The sequence below is a fragment of the Thalassophryne amazonica genome, chromosome 7, assembly GCF_902500255.1.
Source record: "Thalassophryne amazonica chromosome 7, fThaAma1.1, whole genome shotgun sequence".
Classification (NCBI taxonomy): Eukaryota; Metazoa; Chordata; class Actinopteri; order Batrachoidiformes; family Batrachoididae; genus Thalassophryne; species Thalassophryne amazonica.
The window spans coordinates 6,178,545-6,203,272 of NC_047109.1; the positions used below are offsets into that span (position 1 = coordinate 6,178,545).

At 43.8% G+C, this 24,728-nt stretch overlaps 1 protein-coding gene across 1 annotated transcript in view; it reads right to left on the minus strand.

The window, feature by feature from the left end:
• Window positions 1-24,728, minus strand: part of adcy3a (adenylate cyclase 3a) — a 359,639-nt gene that overhangs the window by 305,975 nt on the left and 28,936 nt on the right. The window contains exons 2-3 of the mRNA XM_034173754.1: window positions 21,787-21,936; window positions 7,764-7,894 (exon numbers count right to left, since the gene is read on the minus strand). Of these exons, the coding sequence (XP_034029645.1) occupies window positions 7,764-7,894; window positions 21,787-21,936 (281 nt within the window). The remainder of the gene's footprint in view (window positions 1-7,763; window positions 7,895-21,786; window positions 21,937-24,728) is intronic.

Genomic DNA, 24,728 nt, shown 5'->3' on the forward strand with positions numbered 1-24,728 from the left:
CCTCCCCATGTCCTGACTCCTCTCCCTGAAGAAGGGACAGCAAAGCAGTATCATCAGAGAACTTAACTAAATAGCTGCGGTGCCTGACACTTCTGCATTCATCTGTATACAAGATGAAAAGCAAGGGGGAAAGAACACAGCCCTGTGGTGAGCCTGTGGACAAAACTAAGGAGTCTGAAACGCGTCCATTTACCAAAACTCTCTGTCTCCTATTCGGTAAAAAGTCCGCCAACCATTCAACCATCTGGTGAGGCAATTTAAAATCACACCTTAACCTCTTAATTAAAAGGCAAGGCTGCATCAAGTTAAAAGCTGAAGAGAAATCAGCAAATAAAAGCCGAGCATGAGCTCGAGGCTTTTCCAAATGTCTGTAAAGACAGTTGAGAATAAAAAGCTTAGCATCTTCTACTCCTTTACCCGCCTGATATGCAAATTGAAGTGGATCAATATTCCCTTTCATATTTGACATTATCATATTCTTCATAATTTTCTCAAAGACCTTCATACACAGTGATGTAAGTGCCACAGGTCTAAAATCATTAAACTGTTTAGGAAATGACTTTTTCGGGACAGGAATTATAAGTGATGATTTCCATAAATCTGGCACTTGGCCGCAACTAAGTGACCTCTGAAAGATATAGAGAAGGACACTACTGAGTTGCTCACCACAATACCTCAGTGTACGTCCACAAATTCCATCTGGACCACAAGACTTCCTTACATTAACCTTCTCCAGAAGTCTTTTCACACTATCCTCGCTAATGATTATACCATCGTCAATAGCAGAGGAAGTGCTCTCAAGGGGGAGTTTATCTGCGACCTCATAGTTCTCAAACCTAGAATAGAAACAGTTAAATGCATTCGGCAGATCCTCATCGTAGCTCCCCTCTACTTTAATTGGCGCTCTATTATTATCCTGTTGGACTTTAGTAACTGAAGCCATAGATTTAATGCCTATCCAGGCTGCCCGCAGATCACCACTACTGTACATATGTTCTACCTTGTCTTTGTAAGCTCTTTTAGCTTTACGGATTTCGTTCCTAACCTCCTTGTTAATTTCTTTCTTTTCCACATTATCTCCTATATAAAAAAATATTTTCTTCTTATTTAAAACACTCTTTAAATTTTTGGTGACCCACGGTTTATTATTGGCATAGCTAATAATATTCTTCTGAGGAATGTTGATATCCACACAGAAGGATATATAAGAGGAAACAGTCTGTGTCAGTTCATTCAGATCAGAGCATGTATCATAGAAAACCTCCCACGCAGTCCATTCGAAGCAAGCCTTCAGTTTGTCGATGCAGTGTTCGGACCAACACCTCACAGTCTTTATAGTCCGCTCCCGACATCTACAGACTGGCTTATAAGTCGGCAAAAGAAGAACACTATTATGGTATGAGGCTCCGAGAGGGGGCATACTGATGGACCTATAAGCTTTGGCTACTGAGCCATAGCACTGGTCAACAATAGAATTCCCCATAGTTGTTGAACAAGTAACATACTGCTCGTATGTCCTCAGTACTCTGTCTAATCGGCAGTGGTTAAAATCCCCCAAAATAAATTTAGGAGCATCAGGGGAAATTGCAGTTAGTTTGTTATTCACATCCTCGATCAGCTGGCAAGCTGCCGTGACGTCAGCTCTCGGGTGAATATAAACCAGGGAAAAAAACAACTGAGGAAATTCCCTCGGCAGGTATAAGGGGCGAAGTGAGATACTCAAAAGCTCAATATCTGAGGTGCATATTTTCTCTCGCACCACAACAGTTTTACAGTATCTCTCATTAATATAAAAACAGACCCCACCTCCTTTAGACTTATTTGTAATGAAAGAAGAGCGGTCCAGACAAATGGGGAGTCCAAAACCGGTTAAGTAGAAATCCTCATTCCTGTCTCGTTCTCCCAGCCATGTTTCAGTGAACGCGAGGAGGCAAGTCTCTCTAAACTCATGTTTCCACTTTGCGTAGATCTCAAGTTCATCCATCTTATTCCTGATAGACTGAACATTGGAAAGAAGGACTATTGGGAGAGGTGGGAGCCGGCGTCTATCATCAAGTCTAATTCTTCTCAGCCGGTGCTGGACGCCACCCCTCCTCCCCCGTCTTCTCCGGCGTTTCCTCGGTACCAATCCACTTTCTGCAGTGTCGAAAAACCCACCCGGCAAGCCAGGAGGACGCAAGGACTCCGAGCCCGCTTCTGGCAGACGGAGAGACAACAAGAGTTCCCGACTGTAGATAATCCTACCAGCACTCACGTCTCCGCCATCTTGGTAGCCGCTAATGCTCCAACATAACAGAGTCCAGAGAGCAACGAAGATCCCGATGTAAGCTCCCTTCATGTTTCCGCGTAACTCCGCTTAGTCCTGTGAGCAGCAATATGGTTTCATGCCAAGAAAGAGCACTACAGATGCAATGTTTGCTCTGAGAATACTGTTGGAAAAGTACAGAGAAGGACAGAAAGAGTTACATTGTGTGTTTGTGGACTTAGAAAAAGCTTATGATAGGGTGCCAAGAGAAGAGTTGTGGTATTGTATGAGGAAGTCTGGAGTGGCAGAGAAGTATGTTAGGGTAGTGCAGGACATGTACAAGAATAGTGTGACAGCGGTGAGATGCGCAGTCGGAATGACAGACTCATTCAAGGTGGAGGTGGGATTACACCAAGGATCAGCCCTGAGTCCTTTCTTGTTTGCAGTGGTGATGGACAGGTTGACGGATGAGATCAGACAGGAGTCCCCATGGACTATGATGTTTGCAGATAACATTGTGATCTGTAGTGAGAGTCTAGTCTGGTGAAGTGGAGATATGCTTTGGAGAGAAGGGGAATGAAAGTCAGTAGAAGCAAGACTGAGTACATGTGTGTGAATGAGAGGGAGCCCAGTGGAATAGTGCAGTTACAAGGAGTAGAAGTGGTGAAAGTAGATGAGTTTAAATATTTGAGGTCAACTGTTCAAAGTAATGGAGAGTGTGGTAGAGAGGTGAAGAAGAGAGTGCAGGCAGGGTGGAGTGGGTGGAGAAAGGTGGCAGGAGTGATTTGTGACCGAAGAATATCAGCAAGAGTGAAGGGGAAAGTTTACAAAACAGTAGTGAGACCAGCTATGTTGTATGGTTTAGAGACAGTGGCACTAACAAAAAGACAGGAGGCAGAGCTGGAGGTGGCAGAGCTGAAGATGTTGAGATTCTCTTTGGGAGTGACAAGAATGGACAAGATTAGGAATGAACATATCAGAGGGACAGCTCAGGTGGGACGGTTTGGAGACAAAGTCAGAAAGGCGAGATTGAGATGGTTTGGACATGTGCAGAGGAGGGACCCAGTGTATATAGGGAGAAGGATGCTGAGGATGGAGCCACCAGGCAGGAGGAGAAGAGGGAGACCAAAGAGGAGGTTCATGGATGTGCTGAGAGAGGACATGCAGGTGGTTGGTGTGACAGTGGAAGATACAGAGGACAGGGTGAGATGGAAACGATTGATCTGCTGTGGCGACCCCTAACGGGAACAGCCGAAAGACAAAAAGAAGATATGATAACAAGAATCTAAGCAATTTATAAATGCATTAAGACAGAAAATTAACATTAAAAATTTCAGAATTGAGAGGAAATACAAGGGCTGAGTTCCTCTTCTAAAAATTGTTGAGGTCTAAAGTTTTAAAAGCATTCTGTACATTCCAATTCATACAAACTTTGCTTAATTTATTACCACCCTTGAAAAATGTCACTGTGAAAGATGCGTTCCGGCGCCACCGGGCCGTTCCCCTGGTGGTTCGTCAGGCTGCTCCGGTGACTCTGATGGCTGCCCTCCCTGGCCCCTGTGCCCTTCCGCTACCCTTTTTCTCCTGGTTTCGCCGGGGGCCCTGCCTCCTGGACCCATTTCCGTCTGTGGGGTGCAGTTGGCTATATGGCTTCTGACGTGCCGGAGTGGTCCACGTCATATGGTAAGGTTCTGTACTTTTGTCTTGGCCCAACACACCAGTCACAGTAGTGATCGGATATTTAGCTGTGATCTGGGTCTCTGTGTGTGGATGGTTGTGTGTTTGTGGCCGTCACCACAATTCGGTTTTGGGTGCTCTCGAGGGGATCAAGACTCTGGTATCCTAGATTAGGGTATGGATGCTCACTAACTAGACAACAGGCTGTTGCTGTCACTGCTTGTTCATGTGTGGTTGCTTGTCCTGGTAAGTTGTATGGTTGGGCCCCGTCTCCTCGGTGTCTCACTTCAGTAATTACCTTCACCACTTGTCTTTTGTTCTTGTATGTCTTTGTGTTGTTTTGGTGGTCAGCCCTTCCTGATAAAAGTTGTCGGTTGGCTTTGAGTAGGATGTTGTAAGTTGATTGGGAAGGGAGGATGGGGTCACACACGCACACCACGTTCACTCACGCACTACATACCTTCTGTCTTGCAAGAATAAATTGCATATATGTGTATTAGTGTACATAAATGGTTCTGCCAGCGTGGCATTTACCATTACTATATATGCAGACAGGGCAAGGAACAAAAAACAAAAAACAATTGATGGAAAAAAAGGACAAAACTGTGGTCAGTCAGCAATGAACTGAATGTACCTACAAATTCATTTAATATTTTGCTTGTTTTGTCTTCTGTGGGGACAGGTTTTTAGTTAGTGCCATAGGTTGTCATCATAACAGTATTCGTGGCACAGATTACTTGTGTGACATGATGCGCGCTTTCGGTGACAGTTGAGCTGCATGTCCACTTGTGCTGAATTGACACCAGAGATTTCATCAGCCACAGGAAAAGTAGAAGACAAATCTCTCTGCCTGATCTCCACTCAAAGTTTTGAACACAAACAAAACACTCATCAGCTGACAAGAAACTCATTTTGCACTTTATAAAATGAACTTTATTCATAAAAATCATAGCACACATCCCCAATCATTGCACGCCTGTTGACTGTGACACTGAAATGAGAGTTCACATCCAAACTCACGTCACTCTGGTCATGTTACAGCGGATGATCTGCTGCTGCCGGGCTGACAACACTGCGGTCATTGCACGCCTCTTGGGTGGTCATAGGGAGGTCTGTGAGGCGTTTTTGCATGGCCTGTGTGGTATTTGTGTGTCTTGTGGGCTTGGTGACTCTTCTACGGAAATTAGGTGCAACTTTATACTTCATGGGAACCATTGCAATTATGGCGGTTTGTGAGAGATTAGAAATTAGAGACATTAGAAATATTACTAGGACTGCTTTCTTCCACCTGCGAAATATAGCAAAGATTCATCCCATCCTGTCTATGGCTGATGCTGAGACCCTGATCCATGCATTTATCTTTTCTAGATTGGACTACTGCAATGTTCTATTTTCTGGTTTACCGCAGTCTAGCATTAGGGCTCTCCAATTGGTTCAAAATATTGCAGCCAGACTTTTGACACGAAGCAGAAAGTTCGACCACATTACACATTTTGGCCTTCACTGTCTTCCTGTCCCAGTGAGATCAGATTTTAAGGTTCTGCTACTAACCTATAAAATTATTCATGGACTGGCACCTCCCTACCTATCTGACCTAATTAAACCTTATGTACCGGCCCGGGCTTTACGTTCTCAGGGTGCAGGACTACTTTGTGTCTCTAGGGTGAATAAGAAGTCTGCGGGTCACAGAGCTTTCTCTTATTGTGCCCCTGTTCTGTGGAATGATCTCCCTGCGTCAATAAAACAGTCAGATTCTGTGGAGATTTTCAAGTCCAGACTTAAGACGCACTTACGTTTATTTTCCCTTTCATATGGCTAGCATACTGGCACAGTTTTTGTTTTACGCTTTTTACTCTTTTAATTCATTTATTAGTAATTAGAGCGGGCTGCGGCCTCAACTTTACCTAAATTCTGGGTCTTTTAGTGAAGTTTAGGGCTAGTGGCTGGCAATCACCTTAGTATTTCTCTGTTTTTCTTGTTGTTTAATGCTAGCAAATTATACAGTATTTTTTGTCTTTCTGATGACTGATTCAGTTTTTTCCCTGTTTAAGGTGCAGCTCCATCCAGAGATGGGAGTTGTATTCGTGTTGGCGATCCTCCTGTCCTGTGCACCAATAACATTTCTTGTATATTCGTCCGTGAACTGTTCTGTGAATTGTTCTGTAATTTATGTTTGTAGCATGGCCCAAGCAGAGGGTCACCCCTTTGAGTCTGGTCTGCTTGAGGTTTCTTCCTCAGAGGGAGTTTTTCTTTACCACTGTTGCTCTAGGGGTTGGTTAGGTTAGACCTTACCTGTGTGAAGCGCTTTGAGGCAACTCTGTTGTGATTTGGTGTTATATAAATGAAAATAAATTGAAATTTAAATTGAGAGGATACCAAGTGGACCTTGTAAGGTCCTGGCAGCAGCTGAGTGCCTCTTTGGCGTCATGTGGCGTTTGAAGTGTTTTCATGACTGCACAAGGGTCGTAAAGCGGGATTTAAGGAGCGTTCTTTGAAAGGCTTTTTATTCCTTGCGTCCCCTGCCACATAACTGTGGTTCTTTCCTGTTTTCTTGCATTCATCATGAGTATTCTTATTGATCCAGTATTATTGACCTCTGCTGAGTAATTTAACCTCTCAGTTTGCTGAACACCTAAGGGATATCGTAATAACTGTTGGACTACTTCTGTGAAACTGACTTACTGAATGCTTCACTGATTAACATTATGCTTTTCTGGACTCTGCTAACTCCAGACTAAATACCAATACTACAGTGTAATTGACCTGAGCTTCTTCAAGACCAAAGTTAGTGTTCTCTGGTCTACAAATAAATGCTGCTAACCACTCATTTTTGTTCTGTTTCTGTGAGGGGGTTCACAGTCTGGTCCGTGATAGACTCAGTCAATTCAGTACTACCCAAGGATCCTCAGAAGAGGCCAAAAACTAAAGAAATCCAGTTTTCATTTTAGGTCACTGTTCAAGTCTCACAACCACACAGTAAGACAGGAGGTACCAGGACCCTAAAGCCCGAGACCTTTGTTTATACAGTAGCATTTAATAAACAGCTTGTGTTTAATTTTACTCCCAAATGTAGATGGCAGCAGTGAGAAGATACAGTTGTTCAGTTATCCATCTTCATGATGAAGTGGTATAGAGGAGGGTTTTCTTAAAAAGAAGACCTGAAAGTTTAGCTACAAATTGCCAGAAGGTACATCTGAGATGCAAACCTGGATTTGATCTGTTTTGGTGAAAGAAAATCCTTCTCTTCTCTACTCCACTATGAAGCTAAGAGTCATGATGCAAAATGCAAAGTTTGCACTGTGCACAATTTCTCCAATCACAGCCACATAAGCCCATAACTTCTCCTGGGTTGTCTGGGTGTTTTGGTGGCTTTCCTCACTCTTCTCCTTCTTGCACAGTCACTCAGTTTTTGAGAACTGTCTACTCCATGCAGATTTACCATAAAGTGCCATACTGTTTGTATTTCTTTGTAATTAATGTAAATAAAGTCAAGACATATTCAGTGGCAGTTTTACCAACAGAGAGCCTCGTCCACAACAACCACAAAAGACTCCAAGATGTCAGTGATGTTAAAGGGGGCAATACATGGCATTAAGAACAGGGGGATGTAAACTTTGGATCATTTTGACTTAAAAAGAGGAAACACAGTTGTTTGACAATAAATGGCTTCACTCAACCACTAACTATAAGTGAAAAAAAGTTTTTGTGTTGTCATTCATATTGTCTTAAAAATGGCCAAAAAAGGCAAACATTCTGTCAGGGTATGTAAACGTTTGAGCACAACTGTAAGTCAAACATGCAGCAGTACAGAAGCTTAACAAGGAAAATTAATAAGTGTTACCTGACATTTTCATGCCTGTACATGTACATGGTGTTGAACTGTTGCATCTCTTTCTGACTGGGCTCTTTTTTCATGTCATGGAGCATCTCGTCAGCTATGTGTCTGGGAAGGATGGACAGCAGCAAACGTTCCTGTGCAGCAGAAACAATCCATATATCAGTCACAGCTCACACTGAAGCGTAAAGATAAAAACTCAATTGAATTTGTGTTTGTTCACAAATAGGCTGAAATACCTGAAAAGAATCATAATGATTCTAAACACAAGCTTTGTTGTCATCATTATGGCATTTGTGGAACTTTCTGTTTAAATGTTAAGTCAACCTGCATTTACAAACATGACAAATGTCACAGGAAAACCTCCTCAGTTTTTCTACTTCTGAACATTGGATTGTTAAAGTATTCAATGTCTTACCACTGGAAATATTTCCTGTGGTAATACTTTGAAGCCTGTTCTTGTGACCATGTTTTTTCTGTGCAGTTATACACACAGCCAGCAAAATTACCACGACAACTGAGGACAGACAAGAAATGACTTACAGACGCCAAGAAAAGTTACTACTTCATATACTTCAAGATGTTATTACCACACTGCTGTATATCATGCTTTACTTCCTCAAAAAGGACACATTATTAGTTTTCTCTTCAACAAGAATCCTCAGGTGACCCATCATCTGCACACAACGCATGTCTCCCTCCCTCCATCCCTATTACCCCCCCCCCCCCGTGTCTCTCCACTCCCCTCACCCTGGCTTCCTCCTTGCCACCTCGAAGGCAGCGCGGTTTTTACTGCTGCAGCCTTCAACCCCCAAGCTGGGCGGCACGGGCCCATCCTGCTGCGGCCTTCATCCACTTTGCCTCAATTCGGATGACAGACTGCTTCAAGTTCAGTGCACATAATGTCAAATATACTCGTATATGCGTTGTCTTTAATTTTGATGTGTGCCATTATTACGGGAAACAAGTAATAATTGTGGATTAATTGCTGTATCTTGTCTGATGTAATTGGAGTGTAAATGTAATTGCCCTTTTTTGGGATCAATAAAGTTGTCTGAACTCATCAGTAAGGCAGAGGCGATCAAGCAGTGGAACCGATGAGGCAACGTCCATATTCAGACATACTGAGCAAACATATCCAAAGAGGCAGGCAAAGAAGGCGAGGAAAATGCTGGAACATGACACAGGTCTCATATTGTTTTTCTATCGTCTTGAATATTTTTTTGATTTCACTACTCCTCCTAGAATTTTTGTTTAATCTTCATAAAATATGGCACCTACCATGTGTGGACCACAAAACTTAGCGTATAGATTTTTCTTTCCATTTTGCTATTATTGGCTGCCAAATAAGAGTGGGTGTGGCCTAATTCACTAAATGAGCTCATGAAGGAATTACTCTTTTGACATTAAACTTGGGGAACATCATCAGTATATGCTGCCTGTTGTTCTGCCATGATGCGGCCCACACAACACTGCCACCACCATGCTTCCAGTGGTGGGCACAGTTCCGCTAATCCACTAACCTCTAATTATCAAAGTTAATGCTTTCATTAGCGGATTAGCTTTTCAGATAACTTTGAAAACCACCAGCGGACCAATTAGTGTCCAATAAATTTAGATCAGATAATTTTTAGACAGCTAACATATTTTTGTGGACATAGTGAATAAAGCTTAACAGTTAAAAACATTTGTGAAGTCTGAAAACATAGGCTTTAGTGCCAGCCTGTTACATGATTTGTAACAGACAGACAGCTATGAGAGGTACAGCTCTATCCTCTGCAGGCAGAGGAGAGCTGGCTACCTGAGAGAAAGGAAGAAGAAGAGAAAAAAAGACAATTTCTCTTCACACCATACAGACTTGCCGGCATATCATCCAAGTCATTCACAGGCATACAGTTTTGACTTATGGTTAAAATTTTAAACAAACTAATTCCGGACAGGTTATTTAAGTTAACATCACGTCTGTCATTTCATAAAGTGAAAATATCAGCTATATGTTTTAGTTTTAAAGTAATGCACTAATTTTGAAGGTTTTAGCATTTAGACACATGCCGCAATGCGTTATGGGTAAATTAGTTTCCTGACATGAGTGATTGGCTGCACACACAACTTACTGAAATGTGTAGTGGGTTTTACAAATAAATCTGTATTTGTAAATATGTCAGTTTTTTCATTTGTAAAGAAAAAGGCAATTTGAAAACAGAAAATTCTGTTTGTTAAGTGCTGCCATCTACTGGCCAGTAGATGGCAGTGTTCATGGCAGTATGAACATTCGGTAAAAGTCATGAATCCACTTAAACCTGTTATGGCACTCTTTGATACAGTTGGATTGACTGTCTTGTACTGCAAGGATTTTTTGAACCAACAAGTCATTCCAAGTAGCATCCACAGCTTTAGCACAAGTGTTCCACCATGAACTGTAGATTAAGCACACAAATGTGACTTCTCTGTTATGCCGGCTCCAAGACCATATATCAGCAGCTTCACGAGTATTCCTTGCTTTTTAGCTGCTTTTGCCATTTTGTTATCTTCTGTCAATGGACAATGTAGTACATGACCACATACTGTATTACAGCAATAATTTTAGAAAAAATATATTTCTGGGAAATGATGCAGAAGACTGACCACTATTAACCACTTAAAATTCTGGGAAAATCCAAGCGTTAGTGTTTGCAGTAGTTTATAATCACCTATTCCAAGTTTTAAACATTGCTATTATTTCAGATATTCATGGCCGATGTGGACCTGCCAGAATTTATCCAAATTTAAAAATATTTTACATTGTGTGTTTTTACTAGGAGTAGAACATTTATTTACAACTCACAGTTGCAACTCACATTCAACCGCAGCTGCTGATGGGTCGCTTCTCCCAGCCCTGTAAAGACTTCAGTCTGACCATCAATCTGAAGAAGACAAGCATCCTAGGCCAAGACATACCGGCACCATCAGTCATCATCACCATCGACGACCATGACGTACCTCGGTTCCACCATCACTGATAACCTCATTCTCAATGTTGAGATCGACAACAGAATCGGAAAGGCAGCCTTAAAGTAGACCTGCATTGAAATAAATGTGGTCAGATTTCAGAAAGAAATAGCTGATATATATTTATAAGACCCTTGTGAATGCAGTAAAGTAAATCTGTAATCCCAAATTTGTAATTCATCGGAGAAATCTTCGTTTAAAAATGACAAATTTGCAGCTAAAATTTAGCCCTCTGTGAAAACAGTTTGTGCATCCGTATCATTTCCATGACGTCAGGGACAAGACGACGCGCTCCTGCCTTCAGTCCGATCTCGCATTGAAATTGATTTTATCTGTTAGTAATGTTACTTATACACGTCCTGGTTTCAACATCCAAAAGTAAGCTGCAATGAATGTGAGATACAGATCTGTGTGCTCAGATCAGCAACGACATCGACAGCGGGCGCCATTATTCCTCTCCCGCTCTCTGCCTCCGCTGCGCTTATTAAGTCTGCGGGCTCGTTAACGAGCTCGTTAATCGCCGACGCGGGCCACTCACACCGCCCGTGTCTGCTTTGCGGCCGGTGTTGTGCCAGATTCAGCGCACAACACCGGCATCACCTGTCTGTCTACTGAATGGAGCTGCAGCACACTTGGCACAAGTCCTGAGATTACGCTCGCTGTCTTAATGCGAAGCGGCCGGTACACCTGTTGCTACAAGGACAGACTTCTTGCGGCAAAATCCACAGCCCCGCACGTCTCGGCAATCGGAGCCCCAGAGCTCCATGGACGCTGAGAGAGGTTTATATATTTTTAATGACTGGGATTCTTTGCGGGTCTCGCCTCCATATCCCGCGATGGTACCGGAGGCGAAAGACAGTAGATTTTCATTGCGACACCACTCAATCAAACGGGCGTATGAAAAAGTCCCCCAAAATAATTTTCAGGCAAAAATAAAAATAAATGTATACTCACCAAACGTACCGCAAGACAATATGAAGTTTTAAAAAACCGTCGATCCTTCCGTATAAGACAAAAAGGTAAGCGATGCAAACTGACGTAAATCCACTAATTACAATTGGCGCAGTGCATGCTGGGAGAGGGTCCTGTCTGTGACGTCTCGGCAGTGTCCATGATGAGAGGGACAATTTGCGGAGGGCTAAATGTTAGCTGTAAATTTGTCATTTTCAAATGAAGATTTCTCCGTTGAATGACAGATCTGGGCTTGCAGATTTACTTTACTACATTCAGAAGGATCTCATGTGTAAATGTAAGTCATTTTTTGTTCAAAAAATCTGACCATTTTTTTCCAATGCAGGTTTCCTTTAACACTCGCTCGCCTCACATCAAGAGTGTGGACAAACCCCAAGCTAACCGTGAAGATGAAGATGGCAGCGGACAATGCCTGAGCCCTCAGCACGAACCAGTGAGGCAGCTCAACACCTTCCACCTCAGATGTCTCCAGTGCATACTCGCTATCTCCTGGCAAGACAAGGTGACCAATACTAACGTCCTATCTTGTGCTGGCCTCCCCCAGCATATACACCCTACTGAGACAATATCGGCTGCGCTGGCTAGGTCATGTATGCCGCATGGATGATGGCTGAATCCCAAAAGACATCCTCTACGGAGAACTTGCCGTAGGACAGAGATGAATTGGCAGTCCGCAACTGTGTTATGAGGATTTGTGCAAGAGAGACATCAAGGCGCTGATATCAACACCAATTCCTGGGAGGACCTCACAGCTGACTGGTCCAGCTGCAGAAGCATGCTTCACAGGCAGCTGCAGACTAGTGAAGAGAAATTATCACACAGATACACACAGACAGGTCATCTGAGTGACCAGAGCAGTGCAGGTCAAATGTGCAAACAAACCCTGACAAGCCCTGCTTTCAGCTATATTTATTATTATTATTATGATGATGATGTTGCACAAAAAAATGTCTTCATAAATGGACCTTTAAGAGGTTGTGTGTGGGGCTTAGCCACCCTTGAATGGTCTGACTCCGCCCCTGCACACAGTGTGTGTGTGAGTGGCAGAACAGACGTGAAGAGAAAGTCCATGGAGACTGAGGCGCACTGTTAATGATGGTATTAAAAGCTAAGCAGTGTGTTTGTGCACGTTTAAAATATTCACAGTGCTCTGCAGTGATCACGCTGGCAGAGAACACTAGCTGCTCGCTCCACCTCGCACACAAAGCCAGAGGAGGAACACTTTAATGAATCAGGTTGAATGTATCTTTACTGGGCCAGGTTCAATCAGACCTCCGTGTTCTATGCATCAACAGGTGGCACAGCACATTTTCTAATGTGTCTTTTGAAGAATTCAGTGCTTAAAACAACAACAACAAACAAACTCAGCACCTCCAGAAACATAGCTTAAAAAAATCACTTTAAATGGTTCCATGGCTTGACAGTTGGGATGAGACTGATCCGATCCCGGTTCCGATACTGACGTAATTCACATATAGGTAAATACCGATCCAACCCGCGACATTTTCCGATACCAGAGAAGAGCCACTGTGAATCCTCTCAACTGCTGTTGCTTGCTCTCTGCTTGTTTACTGCCGAGCGGGAGGAGGAGGGATTTTTCTGAAGCCGGGCTGTTTGACAGTGTTCCGCAGTGTTCTAGCAGCGGGGAGTAGCAAATTTCTGCCAGGCTCTCGGGTTCAAATTGTCTGTTCGTCGAGCACAGATTTTCCAAAAAATTAACTGAATTGTTGCTGAAAATATGTGCTAAAAAGTTAGCTGCTTCACTGTCCCGAGGCTGTAAAACACCAGCTCAGTGTGCAGCCGAGGAGGACAGCGAACAGAGATTCTGTCCACTGAAAGAGAAAAGTCTCCATTAAAATCTTGTGTGTGAGCGTCGATGATGATGCATTTATTTTACAGTTGAAAGGCTTCGTGTTTCCAAAAAGTTTGAAGTTTGCGCAGCACTTAAACAGCGAGAGAGGAAGAAAGAGAGACGGAGGGAGAGAGAAAAAGAGAGAGAAAGAGAGCAAGCGAGAGACAGACAGAGAGAATTTTTGAATTTTAAAACACAGCTTTATTCACAACAACTGAGTTACATCACTTCCATCGTTGTTTTTTTTTTGACAGGCATCAGAAATAAAGCGCCAAACTCCCATTTTGCATAGACAAGAGAACATCATTTATGCACCATGTGTCTCTGAAGGTGTCCATGTTATCAGTAAGAGCATAAAACTGGAAGTCCACTCTGATCCAGGCTGCCAAGAGTCCCTGCAGCATAAACTCATGGTCCACTGACCCCTGAGCTAAAACACAGTTTATCCGAGCCTTCAAAATGGCCAACTTGGCGAGTCCACAAAGCAAGTTAATTAAAACATGCAACCTCCTCGATTGCGCGCGATATTTAAGACAAAAAATAAAAAGTCCATAATGAACAACAACCCAAACCCACAAAGCCACCTCCCCAACAACCCAAACAGCCCTGACAACCGGTGACACTGTGCAAAAACATGGTGAACAGTTTCCCTAAGTGGACAAAAAGGACAAACCCCATCAACCCCTGGATCCAGGTGCGCCGGATACCCGTTTGTAGCCAGAAGCCCGTGTACAATCCTCCACAGGAGGTCCCCCATGCGTTTGTCGACCGGGGGTTTGTACAGGCATCGCCAGCACCCCACAGGAACAAGGCATCACCAAAAAACTCTGACCACTTTGACGCCGCCAAACATGGTGTCTAAGCAGATCCTTACTCTGGATGGCATTACCCTGACCTCTAGTAATACTGTGAGAAATCTTGGAGTCATTTTTGATCAGGATATGTCCTTCAATGCGCATATTAAGCAAATATGTAGGACTGCTTTTTTGCATTTGCGCAATATCTCTAAAATTAGAAAGGTCTTGTCTCAGAGTGATGCTGAAAAACTAATTCATGCATTTATTTCCTCTAGGCTGGACTATTGTAATTCATTATTATCAGGTTGTCCTAAAAGTTCCCTGAAAAGCCTTCAGTTAATTCAAAATGCTGCAGCTAGAGTACTGACAGGGACTAGAAGGAGAGAGCATATCTCACCCATATTGGCCTCTCTTCATTGGCTTCCTGCTAATTCCAGAATAGAATTTAAAATTCTTCTTCTTACTTATAAGGTTTTGAATAATCAGGTCCCATCTTATCTTAGGGACCTCATAGTACCATATCACCCCAATAGAGCGCTTCGCTCTCAGACTGCAGGCTTACTTGTAGCTCCTAGGGTTTGTAAGAGTAGAATGGGAGGCAGAGCCTTCAGCTTTCAGGTTTCTCTCCTGTGGAACCAGCTCCCAATTCAGATCAGGGAGACAGACACCCTCTCTACTTTTAAGATTAGGCTTAAAACTTTCCTTTTTGCTAAAGCTTATAGTTAGGGCTGGATCAGGTGACCCTGAACCATCCCTTAGTTATGCTGCTATAGACTTAGACTGCTGGGGGGTTCCCATGATGCACTGAGTGTTTCTTTCTCTTTTTGCTCTGTATGCACCACTCTGCATTTAATCATTAGTGATAGATCTCTACTCCCCTCCACAGCATGTCTTTTTCCTGGTTCTCTCCCTCAGCTCCAACCAGTCCCAGCAGAAGACTGCCCCTCCCTGAGCCTGGTTCTGCTGGAGGTTTCTTCCTGTTAAAAGGGAGTTTTTCCTTCCCAATTTTGCCAAGTGCTTGCTCACAGGGGCTCGTTTTGACCGTTGGGGTTTTTCCGTAATTATTGTATGGCCTTGCATTACAATATAAAGCGCCTTGGGGAAAGTGTTTGTTGTGATTTGGCGCTATATAAATAAAATTGATTTGATTTGATTAAGACATTCCTGCAGTTTAACTAATTGGTGTGTGTCCTCTGGCTTCATGGATAGATAAAGCTGGGTATCATCTGCGTAACAATGAAAATTTAAGCAATGCTTTCTAATAATACTGCCTAAGGGAAGCATGTATAAAGTGAATAAAATTGGTCCTAGCACAGAACCTTGTGGAACTCCATAATTAACCTTTGTCTGTGAAGAAAACTCCCCATTTACATGAACAAATTGTAATCTATTAGATAAATATGATTCAAACCACCGCAGCGCAGTGCCCTTTAATACCTATGGCGTGCTCTAATCTCTGTAATAAAATTTTATGGTCAACAGTATCAAAAGCAGCACTGAGGTCTAACAGGACAAGCACAGAGATGAGTCCACTGTCTGAGGCCATAAGAAGATCATTTGTAACCTTCACTAATGCTGTTTCTGTACTATGATGAATTCTAAAACCTGACTGAAACTCTTCAAATAGACAATTCATCTGCAGATGATCAGTTAGCTATTTTACAACTACCCTTTCAAGAATTTTTGAGAGAAAAGGAAGGTTGGAGATTGGCCTATAATTTGCTAAGATAGCTGGATCAAGTGATGGCTTTTTAAGAAATGGTTTAATTACTGCCACCTTAAAAGCCTGTGGTACATAGCCAACTAATAAAGACAGATTGATCATATTTAAGATCGAAGCATTAATTAATGGTAGGGCTTCCTTGAGCAGCCTGGTAGGAATGCGGTCTAATAGACATGTTGATGGTTTGGAGGAAGTAACTAATGAAAATAACTCAGACAGAACAATCGGAGAGAAAGAGTCTAACCAAATACCAGCATTACTGAAAGCAGCCAAAGATAGCGAAATGTCTTTGGGATGGTTATGAGTATTTTTTTCTCTAATAGTTAAAATTTTATTAGCAAAGAAAGTCATGAAGTCATTTCTAGTTAAAGTTAAAGGAATACTCGGCTCAATAGAGCTCTGACTCTTTGTCAGCCTGGCTACAGTGCTGAAAAGAAACCTGGGGTTGTTCTTATTTTCTTCAATTAGTGATGAGTAGTAAGATGTCCTAGCTTTACAGAGGGCTTTTTTATAGAGCAACAGACTCTTTTTCCAGGCTAAGTGAAGATCTTCTAAATTAGTGAGACGCCATTTCCTCTCCAGCTTACGGGTTATCTGCTTTAAGCTGCGAGTTTGTGAGTTATACCATGGAGTCAGGCACTTCTGATTTAAGGCTCTCTTTTTCAGAGGAGCTACAGCATCCAAAGTTGTGCTTAGTGATGATGTAAAACTATTGAAGAGATAATCTATCTCACTCACAGAGTTTAGGTAGCTACTCTGCAATGTGTTGGTATATGGCATTGGAGAACATAACAAAGAAGGAATCATATCCTTAAACCTAGTTACAGCGTTTTCTGAAAGACTTCTACTGTAATGAAACTTATTCCCCACTGCTGGGTAGTCCATTAAAGTAAATGTAAATGTTATTAAGAAATGATCAGACAGAAGGGGGTTTTCAGGGAATACTGTTAAGTCTTCAATTTCCATATCATAAGTCAGAACAAGATCTAAAGTATGGTTAAAGTGGTGGGTGGACTCATTTACATTTTGAGCGAATCCAATTGAGTCTAATAATAGATTAAATGCAGTGTTGAGGCTGTCATTCTCAGCATCAATGTGGATGTTAAAATCGCCCACTATAATTATCTTATCTGAGCTAAGCACTAAGTCAGACAAAAGGTCTGAAAATTCACAGAGAAACTCACAGTAACGACCAGGTGGACGATAGATAACAACAAATAAAACTGGTTTTTGGGACTTCCAATTTGGATGGACAAGACTAAGGGTCAAGCTTTCAAATGAATTAAAGCTCTGTTTGGGTTTTGGATTAATTAATAAGCTGGAGTGGAAGATTGCTGCTGCTCCTCCTCCTCGACCCGTGCTTCGAGCATTCTGACAGTTACTGTGACTCGTGGGTGTTGACTCATTTAAACTAACATAATCATCCTGCTGTAACCAGGTTTCTGTAAGGCAGAATAAATCAATACGTTGATCAATTATTATATAATTTACTAACAGGGACTTAGAAGAGACAGACCTAATGTTTAATAAACCACATTTAACTGTTTTAGTCTGTGGTGCAGTTGAAGGTGCTATATTATTTTTTCTTTTTGAATTTTTATGCTTAAATAGATTTTTATTGGTTATTGGTGGTCTGGGAGCAGGCACCGTCTCTACGGGGATGGGGTATTGGGGGGATGGCAGGGGGAGAGAAGCTGCAGAGAGGTATGTAAGACTACAACTCTGCTTCCTGGTCCCAACCCTGGATAGTCACGGTTTGGAGGGTTTAATAAAATTGGCCAGATTTCTAGAAATGAGAGCTGCTCCATCCAAAGTGGGATGGATGCCGTCTCTCCTAACAAGACCAGGTTTTCCCCAGAAGCTTTGCCAATTATCTATGAAGCCCACATAATTTTTTGCACATGTCCACAGTGCAGCTGAAGTCAACCCCCCAACACCAAACAGTCACCAGGATCTTGCTGAACTAAAATGTCCCTAACCTGTTTGAATAACCCCACCCGCTCGGAACCCTCATTGTGTGCGTAAATATTTGTAAACACCATGGTCAACCCCTCGACCTGAGCCCTGACCAACGGAACCCGACCCTGAACAATCTCAGTGGTGGATAAAACAGTGACATCAAGTCGAGGCGAAAACAAAACCGCCACTCCAGCACTAATGTTGGAGCCATGACTATGATAAAAAGGTCCCCTTCACCACTGAGCCCAGTCCACTTCATTATCTGTGTCAGAGTAAGTCTCCTGCAGGAACAACACATGCAACCCCTCCTACTCAAAGAGCTCAGAGACCAAAGCCCTCCTCCGGCCGTCCCTGCCACTGTTCATGTTCAAAGAGCCCACCTTCAAATACTGCATGTGGACTGAGTGAGGAGAGAACAGAGAGAAAGACAGAGAAGACAGAACACCTGGTGAGACACACCCATACTCTATCTGGTGGATTAACGACCCCTGCGACCTCGCCCCTGCTTGGACAGAGATTGCTTCCCCAAAGCCGTGATGTGTTTCCGTGATGTGTCTGTACCGCTTCTTCTCATCCAGCAGGTCCAGACCAACGAGCCTCCTCAACACTTTAACAGGTTTCATAAATTTCTCCGTATCAGGAAAATAATCTACAACTTTCACTGATTTACCAAATGAATCATCCAGAAAACTGCTGATGTCCTGCAGTGTGTACAGATCACTGCTGTGAGAGAAGGAACTGACATGCTGGAGTCCCAATCATAATCCATGCTGTCATCATTAATGCTTTGACTCAGTGGGGGTATGGGGTCCGTTGGACCCGGTGTCTCCCCCTCAGCCCGTTCACCCTGTCCAGCAGTGACCGAGGACTCACCTGCAGCATCGACCACAGAAGGAGAGACAGAAACATCAACCGGACCGACCATAGAACCGTCAGTCACCACAGCATCAGTCAACCCAGAATGTTCAGTCGTCGGCTGATCAGCAGTTGCATTGAGAGCTTCAGGCTCAGAGACACCCTGCTGTGCAGAAACAACCTCCTCCTGCACGCTGGGCCCCTCCCCTGGACCAGACCCCGACACCGGGTCCCCGGGTCTCGAGGCCCGAAGGCCCCGGAACCGGACCTGGGGCCGCCGACACCGACGCCCCAGAAACATTGCGTTTGTGCGGACACGCAAGACGTTTGTGACCAACGTCCCCACATTCAAAACACTTCATGCTTCCTGAACTGGCATAAACCATTTAAAAAAAGTCTTCATGTTTGACTCTGAAGGACACGTCCAGAGTCTGGGTCGGACAGTTCAGGAACATAAACACCTGACGACGGAAGGACTGAACGTGGCGAAGTTTCTCGCTCTTACAGCCCAGTCCGATGTTCTTAAAACTGGTGGCAAACTTTCCAAACCTCCGCAGCTCCCGACTGAGAGCCTCGTTTGAAACAAACAGAGGAATCCCGAAAATAATGATTTTAGTTCACGGATAAACCCCACTTTCAACAAGCTGAGCAGAGAAACCCTCCTCCGACAGAAAAACCACCACGGCTCTGTGCATCCTGGATGCAAATGTTAAGTTCTCATGTCCGACCCGTTCGCCCACAGCCAGGAGGACATCCTCCACAGACACAGCTGGGTCCAGGACCACCCTCACCCCGTGACAGAGCGAGAGGGGCCGGCTGCGGCCCAGAAGCCATCCGTGCCAAACCCTGCTGCAAAAAACACACAAACCAGTCAAAACAATAAAAAACAACTAACAAACAAACCAAAAATGAACAGAAACACCGAAAAGGAAGAAAAAACGCCACCTCACCTGAACTGCATCACACTCTCACCTGCAATCCTCACTCCCGTCCAAACTCCCAGCATGCACCACAGACAGACAGACTGAGAGAGAGAGAGAGAGACAGACGGAGAGAGAGAGAGAGAGAGACAGAGAGAGAGAGACGGAGAGAGAGAGAGACAGATGGAGAGAGAGCGAGAGACAGACAGAGAGAGAGAGAGAGACAGACAGAGAGAGAGGGAGAGACAGACAGAGAGAGAGACAGACTGAGAGAGACACAGACTGAGAGAGACAGAGACAGCGAGCGAGAGACAGACAGAGAGAGAGAGAGACAGACGGAGAGAGAGCGAGAGACAGACAGAGAGAGAGAGAGAGAGACCAACGGAGAGAGAGGGAGAGACAGAGAGAGAGAGAGACAGACAGACAGGCAGACAGAGAAATATATCCAAATTCAGGTATCGGGATCAGATCGGAAGTGAAACATTGTGGATCGGTGCATCTCTACTTGACAGGACACAATTCTTTAACTACAAATTTAGTGCAGTTTATTGCTGAAAAACAGCAGCATGATATAGTAAAAGACTGGAAATGAGGCAGCAAAAAGTGCAAAATGGGAAAAAAGAACAATAACACAAATATCAACTGGCCAGAAAAATGTTTCTGTGTAGGCTCTCAGTTGTCCAGGTGGTTTCCATAGTAGAGAACCTTGAATCTTCGAGTGGACTGGGTTGCTTGACGCGAGGACGTTTCGCTTCAAATCGCAGACGCTTCCTCAGCTAAAATTCTTGCTCTGGTGGTCTGACTTCTGTCTTGATGCTTGTAGAGAAGAATAATCAAGAAGTCACAAAAGCTGGAGTTTTAAACCTAACCAGACCCCTCCTACCGAGAGGCAGACTGCTATAGGCTGGTGACTAAACAATAGCTCTAATTAGCACCTATTGTGCTCTAGTTAGCACCCTCCTAATGACAGGGCAGCTGTCCCTCTCCTGATGGCTCCCTTGACAACTCTGCTGATGACGTGAATGACTCATTACCATGAACAAAAGACTGAAACTGCTTTGACCTGAGTACCCCATTGTAAACAGGGGATAATGCGTGTCTCAGGTACATCCAGGCTTTGGAGCAACACATGCTGCCATCCAAGCAACGTCTTTTTCAGGGACGTCCCTGTTTATTTCAGCAAGACAATGCCAAGCCACATTCTGCACGTCTTACAACAGCGTGGCTTCATAGTAAAAGAGTGCAGGTACTAGACTGGCCTGCCTGCAGTCCAGACCTGTCACCCATTGAAAATGTGTGGCGCATTATGAAGCGAAAAATACAACAACAGAGACCCCGGACTATTGAACAACTGAAGAATTCCACCTACAAAGCTTCAACAATTAGTGTCCTCAGTTCCCAAATGCTTATTGAGTGTTGTTAGAAGGAAAGGTGATGTAACACAGTGGTAAACAGTGGTTTGAATATTGAATTGAATTCAGTTGAATATAGGTTAAACAGGATTTGCAAATCATTGTATTCTGTTTTTATTTACATTTTACACAACGTCCCAACTTCATTGGAATTGGGGTTGTATTAGATTTAGGTTTCTGGTCTACGTTTTCATACACAGAATCCTTTGTCACAAAAGAAAACAAGAAAGTGTCTGAAAAAGCTGGAATTTTGCAATCCCAAAGAGACCTGGAGGCTTCATGTGCTGTGTGTGTGTGTGTGTGTGTGTGTGTGTGTGTGTGTGTGTGTGTGTGTGTGTGTGTGTGCGTGCGTGCGCGTGCACTGATAAAGCTTTGCTTACAATTTTTAAGTCTGTACTGATTAATAATATGGGTTGATAAAGAGTCCTGAGTCACATAACAATGACAGAAGGATGACATACAGCCTTTCTGACTCTGAATGTAAACAGTCAGTGAAGCCACATTCTTATGTGTCCACATCCATAGTTATTTTGTGGTGATATCCCGCTCACCTGTTGCTGGCTCTGCTCTTCCAAGTTGAGCTTGACCTCCAGCGACTGTCTGGCCTCCAGAAAGGCTTTACGATGCTTCCGGTCAGCCATGTAGTAAGACATGACGCCCACAATGATCGTACAAATGTAGATTAGGATGTTGGCCAGCAGCTTCAAAGAAAAAAAGTAGAAATGGACAGTTAGGTGCAAGCACAAGAACACACACCTGAAAATGTTTTGGACATCTGGAAAAGGGCACATCCTCACTCTCACGTCACCTTGGTGACATCAAACACAGATATTGCTACCCCCTGCTGTTTTCCGATGTTCGCATCAACAGTTCAAAAACTGATCAGGGCATTTGACAACCTCCAGATTACGAGTTATAAATGCGTTGTTGGCGCAAGTAAAGGGCTTTTTGAAAGAGGATGTGATCAACGATTATTTGGTGAATGGGTACGAGGTCTGTGAGAAAAGTATCCGACCTTTTTATTTTATGCAAAAAATATATGGATTTGATTCATATGTTTTTATTTCAGCCAAGCTTGAACCTTCGTGCGCATGCGTGAGTTTTTCCACGCCTGTTGGTTGAGTCATTCGCCTGTGGGCAGGCTTTGAGTGAGCACTGGTCCACCCCTCTTGTTGTTGTTTCATTGCGAGGAAATGGCAGAATGATTTGGGCTTTTTTTCCATCAGAATTTTTTCAGAAACTGTTAGAGACAGGCAGCTGGAAACCATTCAAAAAATTTATCTGGCTTTCGGTGAAAATTTTACGGGCTTCACAGAGAATAAGGAGTGTTACTACAGCTTTAAGGACGGCCCACAATGGCGCACGGCTCGCGCGCTCCGAGTCGCCATCGAGAGGCAGAAACCACCACATCATTTCTAAACGGATCGCTGTGTGGAGCTGGGACCGTCGTGTGCAATTTCTCTGGTTATCACAAGAGCTGGACATCAGCCATTTTCCGGCAGATTTCACTTTTAACAAGAGATTTTGTCATGGAAAACCGCGCGGAGGCTTCGCGCATCAAGACCGATTCGCTGATGAAGCAAGACAAAGGAACACCTCCGTTTCGGACTGTTAAAGGACAAGTTGGGACATGCCCAGCTCTCCACAATTTCTCTTATACTCACTCGACTGGTAAGCACTGGAAAGCCGAGATAGGCATGTCCCAACTTGTCCTTTAACACTCTGAAATGGAGGTGTTCCTTTGTCTCGCTTCATCAGCGAATCGGTCGTGACGCGCGAAGCCTCCGTGCGGCTTTCCATTACAAAATCTCTTATTAAAAGTGAAATCTTCCGGAAAATGGCTGATGTTCAGCTCTTGTGATAAACACGACGGTCCCGGCTCTACACAGCGATCTGTTTAGAAATGATGTGGTGGTTTCTGCCTCTCGATGGCGGCTCGGAGTGCGGCGAGCCGTGCGCCATTGTGGGCCGTCCTTAAAGTTGTAGTAACACTCCTTATTCTCTGTGAGGCCCGTAAAATTTTCACCGAAAGCCAGATAAATTTTTCGAATGGTTTCCAGCTGCCTGTCTCTAACAGTTTCTGAAAAAATTCTGATGGAAAAAAAGCCCAAATCATTCCGCCATTTCCTCGCAATGAAACAACGACGAGAGGGGTGGAGCAGTGCTCACTCAAAGCCTGCCCACAGGCAAATGACACAACCGACAGGCGTGGAAAAACTCACGCATGCGCACGAAGGTTCAAGCTTGGCTGACGTAAAAACATATGAATCAAATCCATATAGTTTTGAAAAAAATAAAAAGGTACGATACTTTTCTCACAGACCTCGTATTGTACAGGAAAATTATTGATCAGCAGTCACGCTTTTAGTGGTTGATGGCGCTTCATTGACCAGGACGGCACAGGAGCATCATGATATTAGGATGCATTTTATGAGACTAAGAGTCCAACCTCTTCTCACTAGACTGTCTTACAGTTCAGTATGTGTAACAGAGGTGTTGTGTGGGCCGCTGAAGAGGAGGTACTGCTGGCCCACCACCAGAGGGCGCCCTGCCTGAAGTGCGGGCTTCAGGCACGTGAGGGCGCCGGAGCACCGGGAGTGGCAGCTGTCACTCATCTACAACACCAGCTGTCACTCATCATCATCATCCACACCTCCATAAGAGCCAGGCAGCATCTTCACCTCACTGCCGAGAAATCGTCTACCGTTAAGTAAACGTCTCAGCCTTTGATTTATACAGTAGTAACGTTTTTACTTCTGTACGTACTGACAGCATTGAGTTTGCAGACTGTTAATTGTTACTGCAGGATCTGTACAAACTCCGTGATTGAGAGGTGGAGGTGCTTTCACCTTCATGTTGAACTGTTTGCTGGGTGTTCATACACCCACCATCACCTGTCTGTTCTTTCTGCCAGCAGTACCCGATCTGACAGCCGGAGGCAGTGGCCACCTGCAGACCCAGTGCTTGGCGGCTCCAGGATTGCTTCAGGTCCGGTGGAGTGGAAGGCGTGTGGGATCCGGCTCTTTTCTGGACAGGCGTCTCCTATCCTCGAGCCTGCTCACACACCATCGTAACTTATTTGACTGGTGATCTCAATTGTGTTGTCTGTTGCTCTGTTGTGCACATTCACAACATTAAATTGTTATATTTGGCTTATTCCATTGTCCGTTCATTTGCGCCCCCTGTTGTGGGTCCGTGTTCCTACACTTTTCTCAACAAGAGGCCCTCATTCCACCCAGGAGAACTTTACTAGGACCCTACTTTCACTTCATTTGCATTTAATTTCATTTATACAGCGCCAAATCACAACAAAGTTGCCTCAAGGCACTTCACACAAGTAAGATCTAACCTTACTAACCCCAAGAGCAAGCACACAGGTGACAGTGGTAAGGAAAAACTCCCTCTGATCATTTGAGGAAGAAACCTCAAGCAGACCAGACTCAAAGGGGTGACCCTCTGCGTGGGCCATGCTACAGACACAAGTGACAAAACA